The sequence below is a fragment of the Coniosporium apollinis genome, assembly GCF_000281105.1.
Source record: "Coniosporium apollinis CBS 100218 chromosome Unknown supercont1.4, whole genome shotgun sequence".
Taxonomy (NCBI): domain Eukaryota; kingdom Fungi; phylum Ascomycota; class Dothideomycetes; genus Coniosporium; species Coniosporium apollinis.
This window is the reverse complement of record NW_006913266.1, coordinates 659,296-675,523: the sequence shown is the minus strand read 5'-3', so window position 1 is coordinate 675,523 and position 16,228 is coordinate 659,296. Positions and strand designations below refer to the sequence as shown.

General features: G+C 54.2%; 5 protein-coding genes across 5 annotated transcripts; 4 read left to right on the top strand and 1 right to left on the bottom strand.

Moving 5' to 3' along the window:
* Nucleotides 1-553: 553 nt before the first annotated feature.
* Nucleotides 554-1,214, top strand: W97_01302 (uncharacterized protein; the record flags this gene model as incomplete). The annotated part of the gene is made up of 2 exons (XM_007779210.1): nt 554-1,108; nt 1,164-1,214. 2 exons carry the CDS (start codon nt 554-556, stop codon nt 1,212-1,214), a joined length of 606 nt encoding a protein of 201 aa, XP_007777400.1.
* Nucleotides 1,215-3,340: 2,126 nt separating this feature from the next.
* On the top strand, nt 3,341-3,787 carry W97_01301 (uncharacterized protein; the record flags this gene model as incomplete). The annotated part of the gene is made up of 1 exon (XM_007779209.1): nt 3,341-3,787. One exon carries the CDS (start codon nt 3,341-3,343, stop codon nt 3,785-3,787), a length of 447 nt encoding a protein of 148 aa, XP_007777399.1.
* Nucleotides 3,788-4,611: 824 nt separating this feature from the next.
* W97_01300 (uncharacterized protein) lies at nt 4,612-5,394 on the bottom strand (the record flags this gene model as incomplete). The annotated part of the gene is made up of 4 exons (XM_007779208.1): nt 4,612-4,692; nt 4,744-4,959; nt 5,045-5,217; nt 5,283-5,394. The coding sequence occupies 4 exons, from the start codon at nt 5,392-5,394 to the stop codon at nt 4,612-4,614; spliced, it is 582 nt and encodes a 193-aa protein (XP_007777398.1).
* Nucleotides 5,395-6,398: 1,004 nt separating this feature from the next.
* Nucleotides 6,399-9,357, top strand: W97_01299 (uncharacterized protein; the record flags this gene model as incomplete). Its single annotated transcript, XM_007779207.1, has 5 exons — nt 6,399-6,412; nt 6,468-6,520; nt 6,565-6,648; nt 6,782-8,772; nt 8,827-9,357. The coding sequence occupies 5 exons, from the start codon at nt 6,399-6,401 to the stop codon at nt 9,355-9,357; spliced, it is 2,673 nt and encodes an 890-aa protein (XP_007777397.1).
* Nucleotides 9,358-10,064: 707 nt separating this feature from the next.
* On the top strand, nt 10,065-13,326 carry W97_01298 (uncharacterized protein; the record flags this gene model as incomplete). The annotated part of the gene is made up of 6 exons (XM_007779206.1): nt 10,065-10,281; nt 10,336-10,565; nt 10,630-10,938; nt 11,002-12,219; nt 12,294-12,962; nt 13,087-13,326. The coding sequence occupies 6 exons, from the start codon at nt 10,065-10,067 to the stop codon at nt 13,324-13,326; spliced, it is 2,883 nt and encodes a 960-aa protein (XP_007777396.1).
* Between the last annotated feature and the right edge of the window lie 2,902 nt (nt 13,327-16,228).

Sequence of the window (16,228 nt, the reverse complement as noted above, 5' to 3'; positions counted from 1 at the left end):
AACTGCCCTCGAGGAAAAGTTTCCTGCGGCCGCGCAAGCGGCGATCAGGTTTTTGCTGTTTGGTTTGCACTAGTTCTCTTTTTGCATCAACTACTCTAAGCTACGAGGTGTTGCCTGCTCCTGATGCTCCTCCACTTCAGGACGGTCAGGTTCTACTACCTGCGTAATTGCAACTGTAAGCTCTTCTAGTACTACGGTCACGCTGTCCCTTCGTCTCAAGCGTCGGCAATGATGCTTAAAGGCTGCTAAGTGGAAACCGTGATGCAAGCACCTGCATTGGTAGACTCCTGCGATGCTTAGAGGAACTCCCACAACTTCTTGTGCGTTTTTCGACGGCATTGGGTTAGTCATATGCTTTTCGTTCAAAGTGAATGAAACCGAGTTTCAGCTGCTGACATTCAAATTAGCATGACGACCGACACCAACAGACGTCATTTCGGGCTCATACCGTCCGGTTTCCAGATCTGGTTCCTGCTTCGAGTTTGTACCTCCGAATATCAGTTCTCAACGCCACCGCCAGATCAGACACCCGACAAGGTCTTGGTTTCTTACAATGGCCATGCGTGGATTCTTCAGAAAACTCAAGTTCATCTTTCGCCTCAAGCGGCGTCAGCGTCCGAAATTTATCACTACAAACGAGCAACTTCATTCAGAACCCGATCCAGCACCATTTCGCTTCCTCGATCTTCCCGCGGAAATCCGGCTTCTAATCTATAACGCTGGTATTGGCGGACTCATCCGCAGCTCATGGGACAAGCCGCTTCTCGTCCACGATCCTGAGGATGTGTTCAATCTGAGCAGCACCGAGGCACAATTCATGAAGCACGTCGTCAACTCCAAACTCACGCAGATCTCCAGACAGATCCGCAGCGAGGTCCTCTACGAGATCTTTCATGGCAATTGCTGGTCTTGTCTCTTGACACCCTCGCTCGACTTCGTCTTTCCAAGGATCTTTCTGTTTCCGGAGGCTAGGGAGATCAGTCGTATACTTGTGAAGACATCTTGTTGTCGTATCGAACAGCATGCTGCGCTTTTTCAGATCTTAGCGAACCAAGATCTTCATGCGGAGATCAGATGGGAGTTCTACGGCTATGGTGGTCACGTTCAGGTAAGAGAGAAGCTGCTGGTACTTGCGCGGTTGCAGTTGCTGATTGCCTGTGCAGTGGATGAACGGAGCCCCTACTTTACAGTGGAAGAGAATCCCCGCTGTTTAAGCGAGAAAGGCACGTTTAACTGGAGAAAAACGTAACGCGGAAGCCGAAGCTAACGGCAGGTTAGCCACGGAGTAGCCAGACATCTCCACGGAACGCCCCGTCAGATCTTTCCGGTTCTCTTGACCGCGAGTTGGTGCAACATAACCGTGTGATTGCCGGCTCCACATAATCTCAGGCCTCAAAGCATGATTTCCAGCGTTGATGGAAGGGCTTTTATGACTGATTCGCTCTGTGATTGGCCATGACTGTGCGGGAGTGGTGCTTGGTAAGTGTTGTCGTCACGTAGGAAGCGAAGTAGGCTTATAGCATATTGACAACAAGCTCTAGGTCGCCATCGTTTCTCGTGAAGGCTGCCGGTGTTTGGAATCTTCCCTTCTTTAGTCTACAGCAGCGCTTGCCGTAAGATTTTTCAGATAACGGCCGTGGCCTCATGAAGTCCACAGTCTTCCTAGCAGGCCAATCCGCATTTAGTCCACGCATTTCAAGGCCAACCAGTCCCACTGAAACCAGACCACTATTCATTCGCATTCACTTCACCTGGTCACTTCGTTGTTGGCCATAGCTTTCTGGCTCTTTGGTCACACATCATGTGAATGTCGCCGTGAAGTCTTGCCTTCCCCTCACTAGGTTGCTTTGTGACTGGCCATGGCTCCTCCAAATATCGCGTCGAACTCTTTTTTGTAAGACACAAGATTTGCCATCCACCCTTCTCCTCCTCAGTCCCAACAATCAAAAGCCTCAAGCATAATGGGTCACTGGACGCGTTCAAGCGCGAGGAATTTTCGCCGGTTCTCCTCTCTCCCAACCGAACTGCGCTGCAAGGTCTGGCGACTCGCCACTACGGAACATCTCGATGGCGCCTCACAGATCTCTTTGAATAATCATTTATTCACGGACCTATCTAATGCCGGCGTTCTTACCGCATCGCGTGAGGCTCAATACGAAGTCGAGAGTCTCTTCTATAAGCATATCGTCTTCACCTACGACGTGACGAGCGCGGGCATCAACCCACTCATGCAAAAACTAAGGCGTCTCGCGAGGCGCAATCGCCGCCAGATCAAGCATATCATCTTCCATCTCTCTCTCGGTTTAGTCCCTCTTTCGCCCGAGATAAGGGATGCAACACTTGATGTCTTCGAAGATATCGATCTGAGAGCCCGGGTGGAGGTCGTCCTCAATTGTTCTAGTGTCGGAGAGGCGCAACGTATGCTGAGGTTGGGAGAACCTCTGACCAGGTGGTATCGGAGGCACTATGGTCAAGAACACGACAAGGTGCTACATTGGTATGTCTACCACGTTCTTCAGCTTGGGGATCTCAAAAGGCCAGGCTGGGCGCCGCAGGGATTCGGAGAGATCAATCGCACAATGGATGGACAGTATCTACAGGTATGTGGCATACCATACCTCTCACAACCGGTATGGAATACTAACCTTGAGATATAGATGATCTGGGCTGGGCGGTCTGCGACGGAGACATTGAGCTTCCTTAACTTCAGCCGGAACTTCACCGCGTTCCCGGGCCATCAGTGGCTTGTGTCTCGTGGAGAATCTGATTAGACTTGTGCTCCCTCCGCTTGTGGATGCCCGCTTAGCAAGCTGTCTTCTTTCGGCGCATGGTGATGCATGTTGCATGTTCTTTGGTTCGACTAAAGCGCGTGGGAGGGACTAAAGACAGTGTGAACATTGTGCATGGCGTTGTTCCGGCGGCTCGAGAGCGGTATCTGTCGGCCGCTATCTTAAGTTACGCTCATTAAGGTTGCTTGGTCGGGAGTGAATAAGTTGGCCTCCCGATTCACCCACGTTCGCTTACGTCCACTTCACTCGGGTTGCTTTCATGTCACGCCCAGCTTCCGGCCATATATATCTCGTCTCAGATTCTTCCCTATAACCACATCATCACTAGACATTCTCTTCCCAGCCATATCCTCTATAACGTTTCTATCCCAGGCCCTCTCTTCTCAGCCATGAATCGTTGGACCCATCGAAGCGCCAGGGGACACTACACCCGCTCAAGCGCACAGCAGTTCCGCTGCTTTCCTTCTCTCCCAACCGAACTGCGCTGCCGCATTTGGCAACTCGCAACGCAGGAGCTAATAACAGACTCTCCACGCATCCCGCTCGACGCCATGCACGAATCTTCTGTCGCCTCAGCACTCCACCAAGCCGGGATACTCACCGCAACGCGAGAAAGCCAACACGAGGCCGAATCAGCTTTCTACAAAGCCGCGGTCTTCACCTTCAATGCTGGCATCCCACCCGCAAGCATCAGGGACTTGCGACAGAAATTGGATCGGGTGCCAACTCGCATCCTGCGCCATATGAACGCGCTAACGATCCGCGACGGGTGGACTTCTTACGCGTTGCCTGGCGTCCTGGGATTCTTCGAGGACAATGAAATGGCGGTCCATGTCGAGATGGTCGCCAACGTTTCGAGTTTTGAACGAGCGAAGGATGCTCTAAAGCGTGGAGCCATCATTAAAGACTCGATGCAGCACAGCCGCTCAGGGCTAAGCTGGTACGTACATTATGACTCGAGCGAGGTGCATACGCAAGCGGGATGGCAGCCGGCCTAGACGGAGATGTTTCAGATGGGGATGACGGGAATCAGTCACAGTAAGCTCTTTTGAATCTTGTTGCTGTCGGTGTTAAAGCTAATAGCGTATAGGGCCGAGTGGTTGCGTGATCTGTACGCTTGGTTTCGATTCAAGGCAGGTGGAGCAGCTTTGGACCTGTGAGCATGGACGGGAAGTCAACTCTTGAGTGATGGAGGACTTGCTTGGCTGCATCCGACATCGTGTCCTCGATTTTGAGAGGCGCGCCTGTTGGGGAATCGATGTGGAGGCTGGAGAAGACGTTCTTTGTGATCGGCTAGTGGATGGCTAGTGGAAGTCATTGGCAGTCGGCGTGGGGCTGTTACAGCTGCTGAAGTTTGGTTGTTCTCAGCTGCTTTGTTATACCCAAGGTCTTTGGACTGTTAGAGGCTGGCAGTGGTGGTGCACAGAGCTAACCGGGAGAGGATGTTCATTGTTGCTCATTGGGAACGTCTCATAGAATGGAACAAGTTACTTGCGCAACGGGTTAGCAACTGCTCGAGGAATGCTACAAACCATCACCAGACTTTTACCGGCTTTTTAGGACCATAGCGTTCTCATTTAGCAGAGATGATTAACATATAGGACGTGATTATCGATAGACCCTGAAGCATCTGTCAACGCTGATGGAGTTATAGGATGAGCTGGGATTCTCCCTTGTGTACAATCGTTGGTACCAAGACCCTCAAACTGCCGCTTCTTGTGATATTCCACAATTGAACCGTTGCTGAATCATCGCTCATGACCCGCCACAAAATCGCAGTCTTTGCCTCTGTCCAAGTTCCAAATCGGGTGACAATCCCGACTCACTCCTCCTTCTTAGCCTCCCTCGCAGCGTCCTTCTCCTTCCCCTCAAAATCCCAATGGTTGAGATGTCCGACGCCCACCTATAACACGTTATCAGCACAGTCCACGCCCCTTGATCACGTGACGCTTACGGATAGGTATGTCGCGAAGCTCAACCACCCGATATACGGCACGAGCAGCCACCCCGCCACCTCGTCGACCTGTCCCCAGATATACGCGAGATAAGCAGTAATACCCGTGAGCGCGACAATATCAACCGAAGCCTCCACAGGCCGTCCGAGACGGAAGAACAGCGGCATCCAGATGAGGTTCAGGCCGAGCTGGATGGTGTAGAGGGTTGCGCCTTGCTGTCAACCACATCGTTCGTCAGCAGTCCCGTGCCGCAGCACAAGCCAATGCCGTCTGTGCTGGGTTTAGAGGGCGTCCACGCACCTTGGCGAGCTGGACCTTCCGCACGTCAAACGACTCCATCCCGGCCGTCCAGGCGCGGTAGGCGGCGTAGCCCATGCTGGCGTACAGGAAGCTCCATACAGGGCCGAAGTACTGCGGCGGCGGGTGGCCGGGGGGCTGGCGGAGCTCGCGGGCGAGCTTTTGGGCCTGGGTGGCTGTGGACGGTCAGCACACCGTATGGTATGGGTATTGGTGCGCGAGGGGAGAGGGAAGGACATACGGCGCGTTGAGTAGCCTACCCCGAGGCCTAGCGCTAGAGGGACCAGGACGGAGACGGCGGGCTGCTCGAAGACGGCCGAGGGCAGCGTGAGAGAGGGGATGTAGGTCGTCATGGTTGATTGCTGAGCTCCAATGCTCAAGGGGTCCGTTGGGGTGTGGGTGTCTGTGTCTCGGAGCGGTGTTTTGCACGCCCAAGCACTTGAGACAGCTTGACCAGCGGTTCAAAGGCGTCAAATGTGAGACTTGATGCTGAAAATAACACTCTGGCCTGATATACAGGTGGATCATAAGATCAGGTGATCCAAGGTAATCCAAGGTGATCCAAAGCTGCCCCGGAGCTTCTGCCTTGTCGACCCCTCCCGTCCCACTGCCTCGTCGCCTAAGGCCCTCACAAAGACCCCTGCTAAGGCCCCTGCTAAGGCCCTTGCTAAGCGCTGACGCCCCAGCTCTAGCGCGCCGCCGGCTGAAACGCGACCCCGGGACCCCAGCAAACCGCCAAGCGCCGACTCTCCGTCCGCTGCCCTTCCGTTCACCTCGCGCTCCCTGAACCGCCAACACGACCCGCACTCAACTCCAGCGCATCAACTCCGCAACTCATCTTGAGAACGACGCGGCGTGAGTGCGGGCACTCCTTGTGCGTACTCGTCTCCTTTCCTCGTCTTGTTGGTCAATTCTCTGCCCTTTTCCCTGCCAGTCCCCTAGCTGCAGCCTCGCTCTGCCCCAGCCTTCGCCGTTCCCACTCGTGCTCCTTCGCTTCTTACATTCTATACGCTGTTGCGGTTGCCTTTGCACCGCCAGCGAGCTTCTTTATATCACTTCTACCGCTCAGCACCTTTTTACTTGCCATACCTCACCTCGTCTCTTTACATTACCGTCTTAGCGTGCTTCTCTAACGCGCGGCTATGTTGGCAAACAGCTTCCTCCGGACAATCGTCCGCCTCTATCGTCCAAACCCAATCACCTGAAAACACCACTGAACCTGACGCCTTCCCCTTTCGCGCTCTACATACCGTCTGATGGTCTTCTGGCGTTGAAAAGACTGGTATCGGCACAGTAACGCACTCTGGGACTGGGCTCTAGCTTCTTCGATTGACCACGAACCCCCTGCATAACGACCATGGACTCCTATGGGTAGGCTTGTATATTCCGTCTCGTCACTGGTCCACGCTGACATACAGTCTGACAGACGCGAGGATGGCGGTCGAACGATGACGGATTCTTATCGACGAAGGTCTCCCAGTAAGCTCACATCCTCCTATGTCAGCTCACGACATATACCCTAGCACCTCCTACCTCTTATGTCGCTTCCGACGTCAATCTCAGCGCGCAGCAGCAGGTCAACACCTACGTGCCCTCCTGCAGTTTTCGTACCCTGTCTGCGAACGTTGGGTCTCAACAAAGAGACTTCCCTGTTCGTGTCTAACTCTATATATTTGCCGCATACAAAAGGGGGCATCATCTCATCAAACGGAGAAGCTTGCTTACCAGTTCAACCTACAGGCGCCTACGATCGCCGAGCTCGCCCTGCCAGAGGCCGCTCTCGTTCACCTCAGCCGATCGACCGATATCAGCCAGATAGAACTCCGAGAGATGAGTTCTACCGCGGACGTGATGAACTCCACCACCGCCGACGTTCGTCTCCTCCGCCCGTTCAGGCCGGTATCGACCGATACGTTCCTGGACAAGAACCGCCACCACCTGCCATCACGACGAATCCCGTGCAAAACCCCATGACGCTAGATTACCAGGTCGGATTCAACTACTTCGCAGAATGGTGGCGCATGGATCAGCTGGTAAAGGAGGAGCGTGAACGTGCGAAGAACGGCGGCAGACGGCCGGACCGCATCAAGGGCGAGCGGGAGATACGCGAAGAGCGCGGGAAGGAAAGAGAGCAGATCCAGGCTGCCTACGATGCCTACAAAGAGAGGCTTCAAGTCCAGATGGCCCGGACGTTCGTCCAACAGCACAAGGATGAGGAGTGGTTCAAAGAGCGCTACGACTCAGACGCCAGGGCTGCTTTCCGCGCCCGCCTAAGCGAGTACCGACGAGGCATCTATGGCCAGTGGGAGCAAGACTTGGACACTGGAAAGTTTGATGAGTTCACCCTGGAGGGCATCTACAAGAACGGGAGTAACGGAGCGGGTGGAGTCGTGGAGAAGGAGGAGGGTGAGACGACTGCAGCCAATGAAGTGCTTGGAGTGGGTGACCTGCTGCCATCGAGAGGCGGAGACTTGCGTGATGAGGCTGCGCTTCAACCGACGCTCCTGATAAAGACAATTGCTCCTACCGTCAGCCGCGACAAGATGGAAGCCTTCTGCAAGGAGCACCTTGGGGAAGGTGAAGGCGGCTTCAAGTGGCTCAGCTTGAGTGATCCCAATCCGTTGAAGAAGTGTCATCGCATTGGCTGGGTGATCCTCAATCCTGGACCAGAACAGCCCGAGAAGAACGAGAGGAGTGATGGCCGCGATGAGGAAGGAGAGGAAGATGAAGGCATGGCTGATGCCGATGCTCCTGTTGAGTCAACCGCACAGAAAGCGCTTTCCGAAATCAACGGCAAGACTATCGAGGATGAGAAGCGAGGAAACTTTACCTGCCATGTTGGGATTCACGAGCCGCCTCAAATGCCAAGGAAGAAAGCTCTCTGGGATCTCTTCTCAGCGCCTGAAAGAATTGAGCGCGACTTGCAACTTGTGGAGCGGCTGGTAACTAAGCTAGATGCTGAACTGGGCGATGGCTATAGTGGCATAGCGAAGGTCGACGAAAGGGTGGATGATCTACGTGGTAAAGGATGGCTGCAGCCGCCCATCAACGCGCCCACTGGTACCAAAAAGGAGGCTCGCGATCCCGAAGACATGGAAGATGGCGAAGAGGATGGAATGGAAGAAGGCGAGGAACCCGCATACGATGATGAGGTCGACGATGAAGAACTTCTGGCCAAGAAAAAGAAACTGGATCTTCTAGTGGAGTACCTTCGCCGCGTTTACAACTTCTGCTTCTTCTGCGTCTTCGAGAGCGACTCGGTGCACGAACTTACTAGAAAGTGCCCAGGCGGTCATCTTCGTCGGCCGCGGTCCAGTCTCACAACAGCATCAAAAGCGGCGGCGAAGGCAAGCGCTCTCGGGCAGGCTTTCCCACTCAAGCGACAAGAATCGAGTGCAGACGACCCTACGGGATCGCCAGTCGAAGAGAGGAAGTTCAGGACCAATGGGAAGAACCAGCAGCAACTGCAGCGGGCCTTCAACTGGGTTAAAACATATGAAGAGAAGCTCATGCAGATTCTGGAGCCGGAAAATGTCGACATCAAGAAGCTTGGAGGCAGGCCAACCGAAGAAGCTTTAGAAGAGGAATTGAAGCGGTATGTCAAGCAAGAGGACGAAGCCAAGTTCCGATGTAAGGTCCCGGAATGCACCAAGCTCTTTAAGGGTGAGACCTTCTGGAGAAAGCATGTTGAGAAGAGGCATACCGAGTTTTACGAGAAGTTGAGAAAAGATGTAAGTGCACTTACAGACATGAAAGCGTTGCACAGGCTAATACATATTGTGCAGGTTGAGCTGGTTAATCTCTATGTCCTCGACCCGGCCCACATCGCGCCTTCCCGCACGGACGCGAACAGCAATGGGCATTTCCCCCTCAATAACCACACGGTAGCTGGCACTCCGCGCGGCTTCTCTCTGTCCAACATGCCATTCGGGATGCCACCGATGAACGGCATGCCCAACCCAGCAGCCTTCCAAGCCTTCTTTGGCCAGCAAGGTCAGATGTTCGGCCAAGGCCCAGGCGCTGACGGTGAAGACCGGCACGGGGCCGGCCCAATGCGGCGTGGCAACATGCGCATGAACAGCAACCGCATGCCCGGTCCTTATGACAGGCAGCAGAGGGATGGGCGCAACATGAGATGGAATAACGGACGTTTGACGCCTCCGCGTGCAGGCGTAGGCAGGCCGACTGGCGCCACTAGATTTGCGGAGGGCGGTGCGGCGACTGTTGGGCCTCGGGAAGCTGTGCAGGGAAGGAGTCTCAAGAGCTACGAGGACTTGGATGCGGCTGGTGGGGGTACTGCTGAGCTGAACTACTGACCAGCTTGAAAAACATCGATATGCTGCGTAGCGATTCGGCACAAGGCTTCTGCTTTTGTTGCATTCACCTCGGCGCGGAGGGGATTTACCGGCGTTGGTGCGTGCTTCACAGACGCTTCTCTGTTCTCTTCGGTCTACATCATCTGCTCAAGGTTATCTCCTTCGCCACCAGTCTAGTAAGAAGCAGATAGAATCCTTGCTCGAAAGCTTTACTCCCATTTTGAATTCGTGATAAGAACCGCTACCTCCATTCATTCTCGACTTGGGACAGCAGCCTGCTCCCCTACTCGTTCCCCCCTATAACCACCCTCAGCCAGTTGTGTTCATGACTCGGCTCCAGCTTGATATACAGCGTCGTGACTGCATAGGCCAAAGACGCTGCCCTGCCCTCGCTGCCTTTAAAGCCGCCCTTTAAGCAGGATGAGGTTGTGCAAAGCCAGTTTAGGGGTGAGCCACGGCAAGCGCCGAGCTGTCCGCCGCGCCGCCCACCAGCTTGGCGCGTCGCGGACGTTCACCGGGAACGGGTGCGGGCATCGTCACTGCCCTGCCCGCTGTGCAGATGATGCACCCCCAAGCGCTGATATCTTACGCGTTCTTGGGCCAGCGCCTCAACGCTTTCCACAGCTTCTCCCCATATCTCACTCTCGTATTTCTGTTCGTTCCCATTGTTCGTTTATTCCATTCAATCCTCCTCCTCCGCCCATAACATGGCCGCCCGCAATGTTGCTTCCCCCGCTCCATATGGCGCCGCTCGGGCATCAGCAGTAAACAATCCGGACACAGAGTATCTTCCCATATCCACGAACGGACAGTCGGCCCAAACACGGCAGAAGCTCGAGCGGGCCGACCCTTCATACATGTCCAGGGTGTCGACGAACTCTGTCCCGCCGCCAGGCTCAATCTTAACGGGCAAGCAAGAGCACTGTAGGTCAGGCGCCTCCTCCAAGCGCGCAACAACGTCACTAACTTCTTCTGCAGACCTCAAGCGGGAGTTGATCTCGCAGCAGGTCAGGTTTGAGATCGCCGAACTCAACTCGCCCACGGCGCTCCAGCGATTCGGCGCACCGTTCCGGTCGGATAAGGGCGAGGTGCCGCCGGAGGAATCCGAGCTCCCCATCCTACGCTACATCTTCGTCCATCATGTCCGCAACTTTCCATTCCTGGACAAGGCGAAAGAGAAGGAGTTCTGGCAGGATAAGCTGCAAGTCGTACGTCAACCAACCGCATACCTTGGACACGAGAGCTTTGCTGACAAGGCTGAGTCGAATGTAGTTCCTCGAGTCGTTCGCCAACAAACATATATCTGGATCCGAAGACAGGCTTGAGGAGACAAAGCGGCGGAAACTTGCCACCAAGGCCGAGAAGCTGGTGGAGCTGATGATGGTATCTGGTCTGCCCACGGCGTCTGGCTATGAAGAACGGATACGCTTCTCCGAGATGGAGGTTGTCGACCGCGGCGCAGATGAGAACGGACTTACCGCCAATGTTCCCCAAGGACATGAGATCAACGGCTGGGACGTCAACGTTGCGAGCGTGCGCACTACATCCGTAAAGAGGCATATGAGGTATCATCAACACGCAGTAAGTACAGGCGATGAGCCTTGGTCTTGTTCTGGCACTTGCAATCCGGACTAACATCTGTAGGAATTCATACTTAGAGTAAAGCGGGCGGGTCAACCCGAAATATTCGTGGGCCGGCGATACCGCGACTTTGCGCAATTGCATAAGAGGATACGCCTCGAGCTGCCGGGCAAGGTGCTCCCTCCGCTACCCAGGAAGAACAAGAAGGACGCTACGCTGGACGTTGAAGTTAGTGACGCGGACTCTATCTCGTCGCAGTCCACGCAAGAAAACCTGGTTATACCGGACCCGTATGAGGGTGGTGGAGGCGGTGGAGGACTTCGCAGCTACCTACCCTTCGGTCGAAGCCACAAGCGCAACAGCTCAGCACACTCTCTCGGCAAGACGCACTCGCCGCGCGCTTCCGTAGATTTCTCAGCATACCAAGAAACCACTGTACTCTTCCGTGAGGAGCAGCGAGTCTCTCTCCGGGCCTTCCTTCGGAACTTCCTCAAGAATGAGAAAATTGCAGAGTCCAAGTCCATGGAGGACTTCCTTACCAGAGACCCAGTGAAGCTGAATGAGGAGGAGAAGCTTGATATCGAGCGTCGAGAGGAGCTAGACAAGAAGCGTCTCGAGGAGCAAAGGCAGTTTTACGAGATCGCAAGGAAACGGGCAAGAGAGCTAGATGTGCACATGGAGAAGTTCAGACGAGAGATCGTCGAGGCCAACGGGTTGTCCAAACTATTCCAGGAAATCCGCGAGAAGAACACCATCGCTGAGCTTCGGCCCGAGTACCAAAAGTTCGCTGAGTGGCTCCGGATAGAAGTTGCCGCTACTATCTACCACCTGTTCCTCGCAGAAGACAATTCGCCAGACCTGTTTGCCCAGGCAAAGCGAATACACTCCATGGTTCCCTACACGGTGCTCAAGAACGTTATCCGCATCGCCAATCCAGCAGCCGTCATGGCTGGCGTGCTGGATCTGTTCCTTGCACAGCCATTCGGCTCGAAGTCGCTCATGCAGCGGATCTTTGGCATGGCAATCAACGATGGTATCTATCAAGGCCGGAAAGCTATCGAAACTCTAGCGACTACCAAAATCAAGGACCCCATTCTGTGCGACAAGATCAAAGCCTACACCGAGTCCAGCCAAGAGATCAAGGACGCATTACGAGAGGAAGCCGAAGCGGAACAAGTCGATCTCGTAGTCGTGATCCTCCGATCGGATTACTTCAAGCCTGAACTCACACCCGAGCAAATCGGCCGCGTCTTCAACGCCTACGTTGCCTGGAACAACGCCGTCGAAAATGCAAGTCCACCAATCCCACTTCTCGCTAATACTACTCCGCACTCCTGCTAACAATCGCGCTCCAGGTCGACGAAGAAATGCGCCAAGGCGCCACCCTCTTCGCACATCTCAAGCAGCTGCTCAAGCTACACCTCCGCCTGCGCGACAAGCAAATGATGCTCGCAATGATCGAAGAGCCTACAACCCTGCAACTCTTCCGCGACCTCTTCACCATCTTCTACGAGCCCCTCGTGCGCGTCTACAAGTCCGCAAACGTGTACAACTCCATCACCGACTTCGCCGTCTTTGTCGACGACATGATCAAGGTCGTTGAAGCGGCCCAGCGCCAGGACGTCTCCGCCGACCCGAACCAGACGGTGCAGGCGTTCATTGACCTCTGTGCGAGACACGAGGATGCGTTCTATCGGTTTGTGCATGAGGTGCATATTCATGACAATGGGCTTTTCGACCAGTTGATGGGGTGGTTGGAGGGGATTCTTGAGTTTCTGAGGAAGGGGCCAAGAAGCGGCGCGATGCTGGATATGAATGCGTTGTTTCAAGGCGCGCTGGACGTCGGGACTATTGAGAAGAGGACGGCGGTTAGGGAGATCAATTCGCTGGTGAGGTGGCAGGCGGCGCGCAAGAAGTGGCACCACGACAAGACGAGGCAGAAGATGGCGAGCGGCGGGGAGGGCTCAGGAGGGAAGGGGTTGGGAGTTAATGGATTTAGGAGTAGCGATTTTGGGCTTAATGAGGTGGGTTGCGCACGTGTTGCTCTTTCCTTTCTCTCATCTTATTCCTCTCTCCCCCTCCTCTTCCCTTACAAGAGCCCTACACTTGTCTTTCATGCCCCAACAGCAACACTGACACCCACACCAGCTCGACCTCCAAGACCTCGAACTCGACGACTCCGATCTCGATGCCGACGAAGAGGCTGACGACTCTGACCTCGATGACGAGGAGGCTGCGGACCCGATCGGCGCGGAGAGGAAGCGCCGCCAGCGCGCCCGGGAAGCCCTCACGCGCAGGGCGGGCGAGCCGCCCAAGCCGGAGATCAGGGAGTTGAAGAAACTGCATCCAGGCTTTGTGGCCATGCTCAAGAGTGTGTTGGCGGAGTAATGGGCGGGTAATGGGGTGGGGTAATGGACGGGTTCGAGATGCGGTAACGAGACTTCATGATTACGAAACGCTGGGCTATGAGATGATTGTTCCTGGGCCTGGGTGATGAGTGGGCGGCATACGTATGCGGCGTTCTCGTCGCGTTTGGACACCTGAGTGACGGTGGAGTAGAGTACTACCTAGACTCTCGCCGACCTACTAATCCTTCGTCCTTCTGCGCACTACAACGAGACCTTCTGAGTCGTTCTGTTGGTTTATGGCCACGCTGGAGAGTTTCGCTCGACGTGACCTTTAGACGAAACAACACCAAAGAAGCAGAGCCCCATCTCCTAGTCAAGCTTTTGACTAGAGTCACAGTCCAGTATGTTGCAACAGTTTGAGGCGTCCACTGGAAGCACATCCTGGTAGCTCGTGAAACACACGTGCAGAACCAAACAAGAAGAAAGAGGGCTTTTGCTCGCAGCGTTACCCTTGCAGGACACATTGACTGGTACTTCCGTAGAAGAAAAGCGTGCTCGAATGAGTTTAGATGCTTAATGGATGTTGATAAATGAGCTTGCTTTCTTTGACTATCGATGCTGTCCCGAGAGAATTTGGTCTATCGGCTCTGCTGGACGGCGGGAAACATGCGGGTCAATCATAGGCTGTATGGCATAATAAACCAAGAGCTGTGCTATTAAATTAAAGAATAGCGAGCCCCTGACCGAGACAGTGCTCGACCTTTTCCATGGACGTGACACCCGACCAGCTTTGCATTGATCATGGCAGCAGTATGTCTGTTGCCGCTGCGCCAGAGAAGCAGGTCCATCCTAGGTCAAGTCCCCGTCAAACACCATACTAGGCCGCATCGCGTCCCGCATTTTGAGAGTCGGGTCTTCCCTAGCATGCTTTGCCGCCTCTTCAATGCCAAGGTTTCTCACAATAACTCGACCCTCGTCCGTTCCCGCATCGTCAAGACGCGAAACCTCAAAGCGTCTTCGAGCGCGCTTAGAATTGCTGACGCTGACCACCCCATCCGGATCAACGCCATCGACGACCACAACCAACTTTTGAAAGCGTGGTGCGGTTGACAGTCGTCGGGTATCCGTTTCGGCGAAATGGCGCGTGCGTGCCCAAAGGTGGTACCAGAGTTTGTAGCATCTGCCAAAACCTAAGGGGCGGCATCTGATGGCCCGTCCGCCTTCTTCAAGTCCTAGGTGGAGCTCAAGACGCGGCACAAACCAGAGATGCTCTGCAATGGCATCTAGAATTTCCAGGAGCTACCGATATTTGCATAGTCAGCTCTGTTGTTCTTCTGCACGGGTGTGTCAAGAGAGAGACGAGCTCTAAGGGTAAGTGTAATCGCTTAATAATTTTACTTACGGATGAGTTCGCCCTGGGCGTATCAATCGCCAAATCTCTGAGGAGTGGGCAATTGGCGGCCATGAGTGCCAGGTCTGCGGGTGAGAGGAAATGCCTTGAATAAGGCCTCGAAAAATAATATTCATCTTCTTGGAGGCGAAGACTTCGCAAAGTGCGCCCGAGATGAGAAACCAGAGCTTGATCAAGCGCAGGATTTGCGCATCTCAGTTCCAAATCAGCAAGGCCGTCAAACGAGAGCAGGATATCCCGAATGCGCTCCTCTGAGTGTGGATGAGGACAGCATTTGCTCGCACCAACGGATGCCGGATCTAGCCGCAAAATGAGACTCTGGAGGTTTGAGAGCCTTGAGCCGACCCTGGTGATGAAGGATGGGCAGGTGAAGCAGGCCTTGCTCAGCAGTGACCAGTGAAGCGAATCCGACCACAGATGCCAGTCATTCGCTTCGCAGACGCAGAAGTTGCTCAATTCCAGCTCCTTTAGCCTTGAGAATTCGCGTCCTTGCTGTAAATGTTTTATGATCCATCGGTAATCTGTTACTCCGCTGAACTCGCTGGGTCCGCCGATAGGAGTTGAGCGAACTCCCTCTGCCGAAAATATCCTCAATGAATTCAGATTGTGGCATGTCAAGACAAGCTTGCCCAGCTTCTCTAGTAGCGGCCGGTCCTTAGCTGGTACGGCGACGCCCAAGCTGGACAAATGCGAAGACCACGGCAGCAAGGATGACATGCTGCTCTTTGTGTAAAATGCACCGGTTATTTCCGGTGCATCTGTTCGGAGAAGGGTGTGCAATCTGCAGTCCGGCTGGGCGCTGATCGCCCTTTCAACAAGTTCCGGTATAGGAGGTTTTGCGCTCCACCTGTCGACTCGTCAGACATACGCTTGCTGTTCCAAATCTGGCAACTTACGTGAAGTCTGTAAGAGACATTTTCGGTATGAGATCAACCACAGCTGTAAGCTGTGCCCGGGCAGGATCATTCTCCCAGTCGAAGGTGACCCACGCATCCAGCGAGAGCCCCTCTGGTAGAAAGACGCCAGCGTCTAGGGGCATCATCGGGGTTAGACTCGAGCCGTACCAGTCTTGTATACATATCTGCTGCACTCTCCCTCTGAAGGCTCCATCTTGCTCAAGACGCTTCAAGAGCGCTAGATTACGCTCATGTGACCCCGGAGAAAGAACCAGCTCAATGCTGTTGTCGATAATGCGCTGCGCGATTGAATGCCATGATCTACAGACTGTTGCAGCATGGAGGATGCCGGGACGGGATGATCGATAAAGCTTGCAACGAGCATCCGATTAGTCCGTACACATAATGTTCCATAGCTAGTACATACTTCGTCAAATACCAGAAATAGGACGTCCAAGCTCAGCTTTTCAGCAGGCGAAAGAGGAAGAGGCTCCTGAAGGGAATGATCCATGTCGACTCGAGCATTACCTCGGTTACCATGATTGTTGCAGTCATTTGTGAGTATAGCGGAAAGGTTCATTGTAAGTCTGAGTTGGGATGATGCTTGCTCTACGTTGAAGATGGGGTTGAATGTG